This window comes from Chanodichthys erythropterus, chromosome 15, assembly GCF_024489055.1.
Source record: "Chanodichthys erythropterus isolate Z2021 chromosome 15, ASM2448905v1, whole genome shotgun sequence".
NCBI lineage: Eukaryota > Metazoa > Chordata > Actinopteri > Cypriniformes > Xenocyprididae > Chanodichthys > Chanodichthys erythropterus.
This window is the reverse complement of record NC_090235.1, coordinates 32,244,648-32,258,537: the sequence shown is the minus strand read 5'-3', so window position 1 is coordinate 32,258,537 and position 13,890 is coordinate 32,244,648. Positions and strand designations below refer to the sequence as shown.

The following is a 13,890-nucleotide window of genomic DNA, read 5'->3' as shown; positions in this document are numbered from 1 at the left end:
AAACATTACTCCGATACAGGATTGCAGATCACATCACATTTGTAAATAGGGGACGCCACAAAAGCTAAAACACTAGAACCATGTGCCCTGTCATCATTAACCAGTATCCAACAAAATTTAATATTTTGCTTGGCTCTGATTAACTTCATATGAGGACAGTTTTGTGTTTAAACTCTCTATAATTAGACCCCTGGTTTGGGCACCGTCAGGCAGCTGCTGAATTGCTCCATATGGAAATAAGTTCTTAAGTGCTTTTGCCATTTAACTGTGTGAGTTTTGACCACAACGATCCAAATTACCAGGGTTTCCCGGCTTGTAACATTACTGGACACATGAAACCATTTATTTGACTATATAAATAATATACCCTTACAAAAAAAAGACTGTCTGGTACAGTGATGGTACTTTAATAAATAGTCTTTACATTTTTAAAGCTTTATTTATGTATTATACAGGAAAGTGAACAAATTATACCATATGATATTTGATATATGGTCAAGAATGATTACCATATGTCCAGGTATTTAAAAAAAAGATAAAAATTTAATTAAAAAAAGTTGTGAAATGGTATAAAACTACTGTACTTCAACTATCATACTTGTCACAAATTGTTATATTTACTTTTCTACATTTATGTTTGATTGATTTGTGTCTTTTCTGAAATAAACATGAAATAAAGCATTTGATTTTATTTTGTATTTTTCAAAAATGTACAGAAAACGTACATTCAGTACAATTCTTACTAAAAAAATATTAAGTAGCTAGGCCTAATTAAAATATTAAATAAACTTGTAAAAAATATTACAAAAACAAACGTATCTTAAACAAAATGACATCAATTAATTTCCTCATTTATAAACGCATAGATGTCAGTTTTTTTGTGACAAATAAAGAAACGAGCAAAGAAACACGTTGGATTAAAACATTGTACAAACACCTCGAGTCTAGGGAAATGGGTTCATGTAAACACTAGAATATTTAATTGTTACTTTGAGGAATGCACGTCGACTCTCGCGAGATTTGAGTTTGAACTGATATGTGAGAAGAGAGCGAGACGGATGCCAGTGAGTCAGAGCGAGTGAGCGAGCGGAGGACGGGACACAGAACGGCCCGACTTCAGCCCGACAAAACAACTCCCTAAAGTAGCCTTCTTCTTACACCACACTCGGAGTTTTTTGCTTTTATTTGTTACCTGGAATGAAATGCTTTTACGTGGATGACTTGAAAGGTGAGTCGCCGTTGTATTTCATGATATAAAAGGCTAGTTTGACGGTTAGGCTAACGGTCGTGTGTTCGCTTTCACAGTTCGCTCTCGCTGGCGAATGTGAAAGCGAACATTTACACTTACATTACACAAAGTCGATGCTCGCATTTGTCCTTTTACAACAAATAAGCGACTATTTGATGTTGTACGCCCGCTAGCTGGTGTGTAGGGAAGTAAAATCGCTTTAAAGGGGCCTGTGGTGCGTCCGACATTAGATGGACCTACCGTAGGCATGTAGCCAGTTATCGCATTGTCCATTTGTTTCTGTTTGCTCAGTTTAAATTCACTCATTTGTAACCAGGAAGTCTGTTAAAATAAAACATTTATCTGCTTTATCACTGCGGTTAGATGTCACTAAACATTTGATTGCGTTATACACGGAGATTGTTTTTCGACTCATTGTTAATGGCTTAGTGGTTTATTTTGCAACAGATTGCACGCCTAATATTTAATGTACGTTACGCCAAATTGTAGTCATTTTCTCAGTGACTGTTGCTGTTACTTGTTGTACGTTGGATTATTTCCTGTAATAGCTATCTTATCTCGCCCGAAACAGTACACTTCGGTAGAAATCGAGTGCGTTTTGCTGTAAATGAGAATTCAGATATATGTTGATAAATGGCAGTCTTACGTCATCCAGAGTGAGTTCAAAGGCTGATTTAGTGTAAGGTTTGTTCCCCAACTTCCCCAAGAGAGTTATAGTAATAGTGAAAATGAGTAAAATTAGTTTCTAGGATCATAGTTGTAGGATTCCCGCAACTGTTTTAGCTAAAACTAGTGTTAATCTCAGAACTATGGAAACTGTGGGTTGAGAGGTGTTGACCTGTGTCTGGTGTAAATGTTGATTCAGCGCCCACTTTGACGTATTAGTCTGGGTCGCTGTTAGAGATTTCAGATAAAGAAATGTAGAGTTGTGGGTGAACATACTTGTGTGTCACAAATCCCAAAACAATAAAGATCTCAAGTTTGGTCTAATTACATCATTCTGGCAGTGGCGAAATAGAGGATTTTGGTGTAAACCCTGTATGAAAGCAGCTTATCTTCAATGTCTACCAATGTGGTCTGATTTTGATCTGAAACCAACAGGGCGACATCATATTGAGCCCCAGAGAAGCAGCGGCTGACCACATACATTTGTCATAGTGGTTGACAGTCCGTCCATTGCTATGGTTATCACTGTCTGTCAGTCACACATTTAAATACAGTTGTCAATCCATATACTAACCATAATCCATATCCTTATAACATAAGATACACGAAGTTCAGCTCTTGCGAAAACTCCTGTGTTAATTAATTAAGCTGTGCAGCGACTCTTATTGACATCGTATTTATACTTTGTTGGTTATAATGAAATTATTCATTATAAAAGGAGTTTGCAAAACGGCAAAAACTCAGCAGTGTTGAGCAGATTCTGTCTAACTAACAAAACACATTTGAATGGTCATCGCGTTCACACGCTCAGCAGATATGTCTGTGATTGGCTACATTGCTCCATGCTGATAAAACACTCTGTAAATAGAAACCTTTGAAGCACTTACTCAAACACTTGCGGGAGCATTTTAAAGTAGAACGGAAGGCATCGTCACATTAAAAGTTACAGATACCATTATGTGCTATTTAATGCAAAGCAGTCTTTTGTAGGATCAGGATTCAGATTTCCTCAATCTAGATGACCTCACTCTGCCCCAGGTTATTAGACCAGTTTTGGCTAGTTGGATGACCACAAATGAGGAGAGGATCTGCTGAGAAGGTTATGAAGAAGTTCTTTGGGAGCAAACCAGTCTGACGTTGAGATCCGTGTGTATTTATCTTGTTTACAAATTCCCCATGGTCTTGTTCTTGACCTTAATCAAAGTCTTGGGCTTGTTTCTCTCTGCGTAGTGGGAGAACAATGGGGGCTTTATGCCTGAGCTGGAAGTGCCTTGCAGTCAGGTGGCTTACTAAACACACACCAAACTGAGCTAATAAGAGTTTGTGTATGTTGAAGGCCTTAAAATGGCAAGGGATGTTGTTGTAGTACATCTATGGCCAATGTGTGTTCACAGAGTTTAATGTCATGGAAAACTTTTTCCTACAAGAATTAATGTACCGAGTCTTTGCTGTAGAAACAAATGTTTTTGCCTGCTGCCTCAGGTATGAGAGTTCAAGCAATGGTTCTCATTTTGTAATGTAGTTGATGAATTTTTTTGTGTGCAGAGGTCAGGGCCTCATAAGTGACCACAGCATTTATGTTTGCGCTCATCAAAAGCCCCCACAATGCAACGGTTTCAAAGACATTATTGACAGTGATCTGTGCTGCAGACACTTATCTAATGACTAGTTACTTTTTAATTTCTCTTATGACTTGCTTTTGAGCTGAGAATTTTTGAGAATAAAGAAGTCCACACTACAACTATAACCATAACAATACTGAGGAACTAGGCCTATACTATATCAGTGGAATCACTTATCAGAATAATTTTTTTCTAGCTGATTAACAATAAAAACAGCCAATCAGAATCTACCCGACTTTAAAGAGCTCAAACGTTTACATTTGCATACAAGATGACTGCGTTGTATGGTTAAAGTTATTGTGCATTGGTGTGGATGCTAATATAGTTCTATTTATATTTATATTTGTCTAAATAGTGCTGTAATAGCATTTTACTTTGTTTGTTAAGTTTACTTTTACCCATGTGCCAATGTTTTCTGTACGTTGTATGAAAATGCTTTTCTGTTCTTTGCCAGCATTTCTGTATGGGAGTGTTTCCTCTACTGCTGTGGTGACTGCGTCTTGTGAAACAGTGTTCAGGAAATCTAGGGAGACACGTGTTTTTTAAAGGAAGTGTGTACATAGTGTCTATGTAACGCCATTTCTATGAATTTTAATCTGGCAGGGCTTTAGTACTATGTACTGTAAACAGAATCTGCCCTTTTGAAAAGGACAATGAACATGAATCACCTGGCGTTCATGTAGAAGAATAAACACTATATATATATATATATATATATATATATATATATATATATATATATATATATATATATATATATATATATATATATATATATAATATATTATTTATTAGGGCTGGGCAAGTTAATGCGTTTTTATCGCGTTAACGCATTAATTAACGCCGACAATTAGTTTATCGCGCGTTAACGTACTTTTTATTTTGAAAGTCCGTTGCTCACTGCGTTTGAATACACATAAATAGACTACAACCGAATACAACACAAACCATGGGTCACAGGAGGGGTGGGATGTTTATCAGTAGGCTACTGGCTGCTTGGGATGAGCGTCATCACGCGTCTCAACCAGTGAAAGCATTTGTTGTGTGCCTAAGAGAGCTACAGCGCGAAAAAGAAAATATCTGGTGCGGACAGAAAAATGGAAAAAGGTACCCACTGCTTATCACTCAATAAAAGAATCACATTGCTAAGTGTTTTTGAACGTTTTGATTTCGTTTGGTTTAATAATTAACATTACCTTTGCGAGTCTGACTCTCACTGCGCTCGTGAATTAGCAGAACTTGACGGGGACATTCAAATGCTTAACAAAACGCTTCATGTGACCAACAATTCTGTACATGTTTATTAAAGCATACTGTGTGGAGATAAACAAATGAGCCCAAAATATGAATGCAACACGTTTATATCTTAAACGGTTTCCTCTCATGTCATCTCAAGAAAATGCTTAATGCACTTAGACTGATATTAAAGATACCAAATTCTATTTACAAATAAAGCACATGCAGAAAAACGGATGACACCAAAATATAAACTTTCAGTATCACTTAAAATGTAACCATTTTATAAATTTTCTTCATAACGGTTTTATAAAGGCTTAGTGTGGTTGTCATTTGTTAAAATAAATATAAAAATACAGTGTGTTCGTGTCCGTCTGTCCGCTGAATTTGACCCATAATCTCTGATTCTCCTCATCTGTGATCATGGAAAAGGGGAATTACAATAAGTAGGCCTACTCAATATGCTCGTTTAAGCATCATTTAAACGTTTCCAACAAATAAATGAATCGACTTTTCTCAGTGTGTTAATTACATAGATTTATTTGGATATTCATACGATGATATTCATACGATGGCTGACGCAGCAGTGAGCGTCCAGCGTGCGACACGGTAAACAGATCAACACTGTAAACGAAATTCTACAAAACTTCAGTGAAAAAATAAATAAAATGATCATGCGATGCGATAAAATAGCTTCTATTCCATGCAAACGATACCATTAAAAATGTTAACGTTCCACTTAATGGCAGAAACAAAACAAAAGGTAAGCAAGAATCCGTATTAATTTCAGTACGAGTAATGGAGGGCGACCCTGTCAAAATGGCGGCGCCGCCCCGGCATGCAACGAGGTGTGACGTTGGTTCGTATTATCTATTGCACTTTTGTTCATATAGCAATACTTTGAAAGAATAAAATTACGCAATACACTACTTTTGATTTCATTATTGAATTTTGCGCATGCTGCGATTAATCGCAGAAAAACCATGCGATTAATCGCGATTAAAATATTTAATCGTTGCCCAGCATATATATATATATATATAAATATATATATATATATATATATATATATATATATATATATATATATATATATATATATATATTATATATAATATATATATATATATATATAATATATATATAATATATATATAATATATATATAATATATATATATATATATATATATATATATATATATATATATATATATAAATAAATAAATAAATAATATACTGAATTTCTCCATGTAAGCCACTTGTGCATTTACGTCATTTTGCATGAAAGCCGTAATTTCCTAAAAGCTACAGATAAATCTGACCCGAACACTTTCACTTTCATAAAAGCGCTATATATCTGGAGATGAAGGTGAAAATGACTGCAAGCAACGTGCTGTTTTGAAAGCCACATGAATGCAGTTCTTTCGATGCGGAGGCATGACTGCGTTTACATTGTTTCATTTTGTTTGTTATACAGTTGCCAGTGAAGTTAAATTTGAAATTGTCATGCTAACACACACAGTTGATTATTTTCAGCTTCACTTTCCCCAGCAGACATTGTGTACAGCAGCCATATATAGAAAGTCTCTGTTTAGCTCTCATTAATTGAAGATAAATCTTACTGCTGAATGACCTGGGGAGGCCAGCTGAACTGGCAGCGTCTGGATCTGGTGGTGACGTCTTAATCTCGTCCTTCATTCAGGATCTGAGAGTGAAGCTCCTTTTTAGATTAGCCACTCAACCTACAGCAGTATTACTATACTATATCATTCACCAGCTAGAGTTTATTAATCTTGCTGTGTATCTTCATATTATAATGGGAAAGTTGTGGAAGAAGTTACTTGAAATCTGTCGCTTCCCAATCATAATTTCAGTTCGTACTGGGAATGCACCGATGTATTGGCCGCCGATATTTATCGGTTGATTTTTGTTCAATTATCGGCATATCGGCTGTAGGAGGAAAAAGGCAGATATAACAAACCGATGGTTTATTAATTAACTGTGTGAAGGCGCTGAGCTTTATAATGACTGTTGCGTAATCCTAGCGCTGCTGTCTGTGCTTTAATGTTAATCAAATAACAAAAGATCGCACACTATTCTTGACTAAATAACTTCTGTAACTTTCATAAGTGTAGCGGACCCCATCCGAACGATGACCAAACTTTTACTGATGTTTTATAAAGTTTATTGCGTCCGTTTTCACTCCAAACAAATTGCCACACAAGCTAAACATTACAGAGCACAAATGCGCATTACTCTCTCTCTCTCTCTCTCTCTCTCTCTCTCCCTCCCCTGATTTAGTAAAGGAGATCTCATACATATTTAAACTTACAAAAAAAACATTAAAATGTAATCAAAAACAAATTGGAAGATTAATCACAATAAAGAAGGATTAATATGTATATAATTTATACAGTGAAGAATATGCAGTGCTATTTTACATTTGTTTACTTTATTTTGGTCGATGAAAACTATTAAAATTACCTAAGAAGCACTGTTTATTTCATATGTATCTTTGTTCTGTTGTCTTTATGCAGGCCTGCTGAATGTTAAATGGATCCAATCCATGTTCATTAAAAAATATTTGATGCAGCAATAAACCTGCTAGTAGATTTTAATGCAGGTGTTTTTGAACTTTGCTTATTTAAAACACAATCAAAATACTATCAATTTTGATGACAAATTTCAAATAAGAGAGGAAGTGACAAATATCCGTATAGGACAATAATTGTTTGTTAAAGTTGGTATTGGCCCCAAAAAAATCATATTGGTGCATCCCTAGTTCGTACGTTAAGTTTCACTACAATCAAGCCATTCTGATGATTTAATAAGTTAGTAATAAGCTGCTAAAATACATTGTAGCTATTTCTGGGGATCTTTTTGCAGTCAGAGTCTGATTTTTCTGGCACAAGAAGTTAAGGCCTGTCCACACCAAGGAAAGATAACGGTCTGTTTATTCTAAGCTCATGCGCTGTGGTTTTAAAGTGTATAAAACATGTTTTTGCTGTTGTTGTTGCAAGATGTCATCAGCATGGTATGTTTCGAATGAATAGCTAGTGTAATCAATCTAATCTAAGAGTGAATTTAGCTGAAAAAGTCAATATAGTGGCAGGAAAAAAAGTCTAGTCTTTTTCACTGCAAATTCAAAGGAAGCAAGACAATGTTGTCGAAACTAGTGCTGGATACCTGAGGTAATTTTATGTTACACTGTTTGCTAGTCTGGCATATATCCTTAATACTTCTCACCATTTATTCTGAGGGTATGACCAATTGTTTTCCATATCCAATTTCTTTAAAGTATCCTTGAAAATTGGGTTTGACTTTTCAAACAGTGGTTGCTTTTTTCTGGACCTCAGCAATTAACTTCTCTGCAACGTCGTCTGCCATTTTAAATGTGCGAGGCCTTAGTGTTTTATCATTCAACAGCTGGAAAAAAAAAACATTCTGAGAGTGATCCCAATGATGTTATTTTTCTGTATCATTATCATTATATCTGTGGTGTGGACAGTAGGGATTAGACTAGAGCTGCATCATTCTGGATAAAATGAGAAACAATTTTTTGTTTCAAATAGAGATCATGATTTTCCCATGATTCTGAATATACAACTAAACAAAAACGCACAATTTATTTAGGTTCTGACAAAATATTAATTGCTGCACACTAATTGCTGGAAAAAAATTTAATTAAATTAAATGGTTTTGAATTAATTAATTGACTCATTAATAAATACTTGTTTAATTACTGGATGAATCAGTGTTTTTGAATGAATCTTTTGAATGAATGATTCAATGGCAAATACGTTTTTTTAACAGGCACTTGTCGCCGCCTAGTGGCATATGTAATTGATAGAATTGTTATTTAAAGCGCCAAGTTAGTTTCAAAAGGTGATTTGCTCTATTTTGATTGCTACCATAGACAGTGTTTATACCCTATTTTTAAACTTTTCTCCGTACTTCTGTGATAATTTGAATATTTGTAAAACAAGTAACTACTGTGTGATTCAAAACTGCTCTCTCTGGCTCAACGTGACAACACTAACAAAGATTTGATTGTATCTGTATGATTTTGTCAAAGGTTTAATAGAAGCAGGCGAATCGTTGTCATTAATAAAATAAGATTGCGTGGGTGTGTGAATTGAGATCGTGATCTTTTTACGATTAATCGTGCAGCTCTAGCTGGGACATTACATTGATGCATCATGAATTGAGAATTGAATCTGGATTGATTCTGATATTTTCTGTATGTATCATGATTTTCTCTCATCTATTCTGAGCTTAGTTTTCAACAGTAGATGGCACTGTGTGCTTTAGAAACAGCCGTAATCTGCTTGAATGTGCAAGGCTTCCGGTCATTAGTTTTGCAGTTTAACTGCATTTTGTAATTATTAGTTATTCACTTATAGTGGCTAATAAATTGGAAGTAAGCATTCACTTACTAATCATTCACGGAAAGTAGCTTACTTTTGTGTTGTGAAATAAGGTGGATATAACGGAGTTGAAAATGTAGTAATGAATGTGTATTTTCATACTTTATTTATTTTTAATTTTTAAATTTTTATTTTTTAGCTAAATATTGAGTTTACTTGACAAACGAACCAACCATATGAACGACTTATACCTTCAAATACCATTTTGAGTAAGGCTGCACGATATTGGGAAAATGTGCGATATGCAATATTGTTGTTGAATATTGCGATAACGATATTTCTTGCGATATCACATTTCCCTAGAGAAATGCTAGATTTATTAGCTATTTAAAAAATTGTAATGTAATGATCATACTAAAATAAATATAAAGGTAATAGATAATCTTCTGATCTAATTAAATGCACTGTGAACAAAGGCAATTAAATCCCCATCTGACTTCTTAAAATCTGTTTTTATTTATTTATTTATTTATTTTTTTATAACTGTCAAGGTGCAAACATTTAGACTTTAAAACACTATGAATGACTGAAAACCTCAGCACATATTCTGATTTCTTGTTTGCTGTTACCATAGACCTGCAAACACAAAAAAAGCGCATTACTCTCAAACATTACTTTTTTATTCACATGTAACCATGCAATCATCAAGAGCATCTTGAAACAAAAAAAGAGCATTTTAACAAAATATTCTTTCTTGCCTGTTTTTTTTTTTTTTAAATAAAAATATACTATTAAAGTTTACAGGCCTTAAATTCAAAATCAATTTTTGAGTGTGAAAACTTTTTAGGAAGATTATTGCTTTAGTTCATCTTGTGTACAGCCTGGGCAATAAAGGGTGACATTTATCACAATACTCTAGTACTTGTTGGAAAAAGGAGCTTGTTACTGGGAAAAAAAATAAAAATAAAATAAATAAATAAAATTACTGAAAAGTTTAGTTGCAGCTACTTTTTTAACTCCCTAACAATGCCAGAAAAAATATTGAAGTTTAACTGTTCATTCTGTTTCGTATGAAAATGCACAGGATACTGAGCTATTTTGGTTTTATTATGTCTCTTGGCACAAGCAGAGCCAGAGGTAATTTTGCTTGGTAAATATTGTATAAGGGCCATTGAACACTAGTTGTAGCTCCACCTGTCCTTGTTAAGTATCCTGTGTACTTTCTACGGTTAGATTGGAATGGAGACGGATTATACCAAACCTGAATAAGCCTTTTATTTTAGCTGCTCAGCTGACAGCAGTTTAGAAAGCTCAGGGCTTTTGGATTTGGTGTGTCACACTTAATATCTGATCAAAGCTCTGTGTCCAGTATAAATATCAGTGTGATCACACAAGGTGAAACATAGTGAGTGATCAGGAAGTAACAGGGCAGGCATTAGGAGTAGACCGAATGTACGTTGTCACGGTGAGGAAGTCTGTCCTCAGTGAAGAATGCTCTCGGAAATTGCTTTAATAAGCTCATTACAGAAATCCCACTGCATTCTGTACACATGCCTGCTTCTCCTGAGCTGCACATAGTATGCTTCTGAGTGTGTGTGTTTGTGTGTGTGTATCCGTCCATCCTGAAGCAGCTGGGACAGTAGCAAGCTCTCTCCTGCTGGCATAATCAGCAATTGTGCTGATGAAGGAAAGCCTATGTGAACACACAAACCAAGAGCAGATGAACTTAGCCTCACAAAATGCTTAGCTGATTACATCATTTCCTCCCGGCCCTCAGCTGACTGGAAAAGGGAGCGGAAGGCAGAAAAATGGAGAAAAAAGAAGGGTAGAAAGTTTTATACTGTGCTGGTGTCTCCGCCCTGGCTGTTGCTTTGCCTTTTTTTTTTTTTTTTTTTTTTTCAGTCGCTTTGGGTAGAGGGTAACTTCTTAGCAACTAAGGTGGTTTACATGCTTCCATGGAGTCAGACGTTACTATAGTGGCCCTATAAATCTTAAAATGTCTTTCTTATGTGAGCTGCTCTTTATGATGCTGGCTGTTGTTTTATATGAGCCAAATGGCTTCCATATGTGAGAAATGGAGTTGCAAATTTGAATGGTACATTCAGCAGGAAGGATTTCAGGTTTTATGGATTTCACTTTATTCTGACCTTTTTTATTTTTTTGGTTAGTTTTCATAATTTCTATTTGATTTATAGTCTTTAGATATTTGCTCTCTTAATGAAAAACAATCTAAATAGTAGGGCTGGGCGATAAACAATATATCGACATTGCGATAAAATTTGTTGATAATGATGGTAAGCGCTGGACATTTTTACTCTATATGGATTAATCTAACAGCCTACCATACAGCAGAAATAAACGGGACAACAGCCAGTCAGTGCATGTCGCTAAAAAGTGATTCCTGTTTGCCCTGTGTAAATGAACATCGTGGTTTCATCTTAGGGCTGGACAATTATGACCTAAGATTAGGGCTGCACGATTAATCGCATGTGTTTGTCACGCGTGTCTCATCAGTAAAGCCGGTTCTGTGATTAGCGGTAAATGTCTATCACCTGACAGCGGACCGGACATGCTACGCAATATCGCATTCATAATCGAAGGCGATTCATCTGCGATTATGAATGCGATATTGCGTAGCTTGTCTGCGAACTACGGCTCTGTATATTAAGTGCCGCTCCATTTGAAAGCAGGTTACCGCTAATCACAGAACCGGCTTTACTGATGAGACACGCATGACAATCTCATGGGATTAATCGTGCAGCCCTACCTAAGATCAAAACGTCGATTAATTGAACATTTTACCTCGATTACGATTAATGAACGATTATTTATTTATTTATTTATTGCCCTCATAGTTCACTTATAAAGTTTACTGTAAATATGATTGACTATTAACACTAGAAGTCCCAGAGATTTGTAACCCTCCTTTAGCCAAGTGGATGCTAACTGGCTAGTCTTTTGGCTATCATTAGCATCAATTCATGTGTAAATATGGTCATTACCTGAGCAATCTGCAGGGGGGTTGAGGGTGTGTGTGTGAATGGTTGCTGGTGGCTTGTTTGTATGTGTGGGGGAGGGAGGGCTGCTAAAAGCAGAGAACTTGATTGACCATGGGCCGGTTTCAGAAAGGAGGTTAAGTGAAAACTCTGAGTATGTTAACCCTGAAATGAGGGAGTGCAAGTGATGTTTAAAAAGTTAACTCACTCATTCACACTGCAAAAATGCTTTTCATACGAAGTATTTTTTTATCCTATTTCAAGTAAATTAAAAAAAAAAAAATCTTAAATCAAGATGGATTTTCTATATGAGAAAATTATATATGATATTTTGTCTTGTTTCCTGGGGGGATCTAAATTAAGTGCATTTTACTTAAGTAAAATGATCAATATCTGCCAGTGTGGTAATAAAAATAATCTTAATGCAAACGGAAAGTGTTGGAGTGTCTACCCAGGTGAAAAAAAAGTGCAGTAAAATACTCTTTATTTTAGTACACTTTTACAATTCCATAATGTACAGTGCTCTATTTCCGTGCACTTATTTTGTACTTAAGGTTATCTTAAGAAGTAATCAAGAAGAGCTTTTAGTATATTAAGAACATCTAAGTGTACTCAACTGTGCTATTTTGAGACACCATGAATTTGAACTAAAATGTGCTTTTAACATACTATCTCTGTATAGAAAAATGTATTTAGTTACCACTTGTAGTACACTTGAACCCATCTTTCAAACACTTTTAAAAATGGACTTATGATGTATTTCAAATATAAGATTAATATATAATTAATATATACAAAATGTATTTATAATATATTGCCAGGCAGTGCCAGGATTGCTGAAATGTACTCACTTTTTAATATTATTTGTAAATATGTGTACAAATGGTTGGTTTCTTTATTTTATTTTGTACTATTTTTATCAATAGATCTCAGCAACAAAGGAAAAAAAAAAACATGTTTGTTGATTTCTCCCTAAGATGGCAAAGTGAAACACAAGTTTCCTTGAAGTGGCTCAGCATGGCCCCACATTGTTTACATAACAAAAGCAACTGTTCACAGCTGATTAAGGATATTAGCCTAAAGACATCCAGCCCATCGGCTGTCCTGCGGGTTTTATAGGTAGAAAAGCCAAATGGCTGCTCTCTGGGACTTCTAAGGTGGGACATTTTTTTTCCTATTAAAAGAGTGATCTGACATAACAGCTCATTATCAGCAGTTATTTTATCCATGGATCGTAACATTTCTTACAGATTTCTGCTCGTTGTAAATCAGATAAAAACAAATTAGCACAGTTATTTGGAAGTTACCAGTATGTAACGAGAGTGATTGCGTGTGTGATTTAGTCATACCGTCTCTATATTAATTGTGAAGCTGTGGGTTGTAAATAGTTACTTCAAAAGTAGAAAAATATATGCTATAATAACTACTGAGTTTCTAAGCTACTTTAGTGATAAATCACAGGACAGCGCTGACAACTAGTTTCTGCTCCTCAGTGCGCGCGATCTTCATGTTTTGTGCAGCTACTGTTTGTATGAGTGTTCGTGCCACAATGCCGCTGCGCGAGCACGGTAGCTCTATATAATAATATACATCCAATCGTCTAATGACTTGAATGTCTAAACTGGCAAACCGTAATACACATAGTTGACTCTGCATTCACCTGCGTGTTGACTTGATGGGGCGGAGTCACGTGGCAACGCACGCTAGTGTGTTTTGAAGTGGGAAGTATAACGGGATTTAAAAAAACAAAAT

The 13,890-nt window shown here is 35.3% G+C and overlaps 1 protein-coding gene across 5 annotated transcripts in view; it reads left to right on the top strand.

The window, feature by feature from the left end:
- Window positions 1-1,078: 1,078 nt before the first annotated feature.
- rnf19a (ring finger protein 19A, RBR E3 ubiquitin protein ligase) overlaps window positions 1,079-13,890 on the top strand; it is a 43,036-nt gene continuing 30,224 nt past the window's right edge. For all 5 annotated transcript variants that reach the window (XR_010897271.1, XM_067411085.1, XM_067411088.1 and 2 more), the window contains exon 1: window positions 1,079-1,228. Coding sequence is in view for 4 of the 5 variants with exons in the window: in XM_067411085.1 (XP_067267186.1) it covers window positions 1,198-1,228 (31 nt within the window). In the remaining variant the exon portion in view is untranslated. The remainder of the gene's footprint in view (window positions 1,229-13,890) is intronic.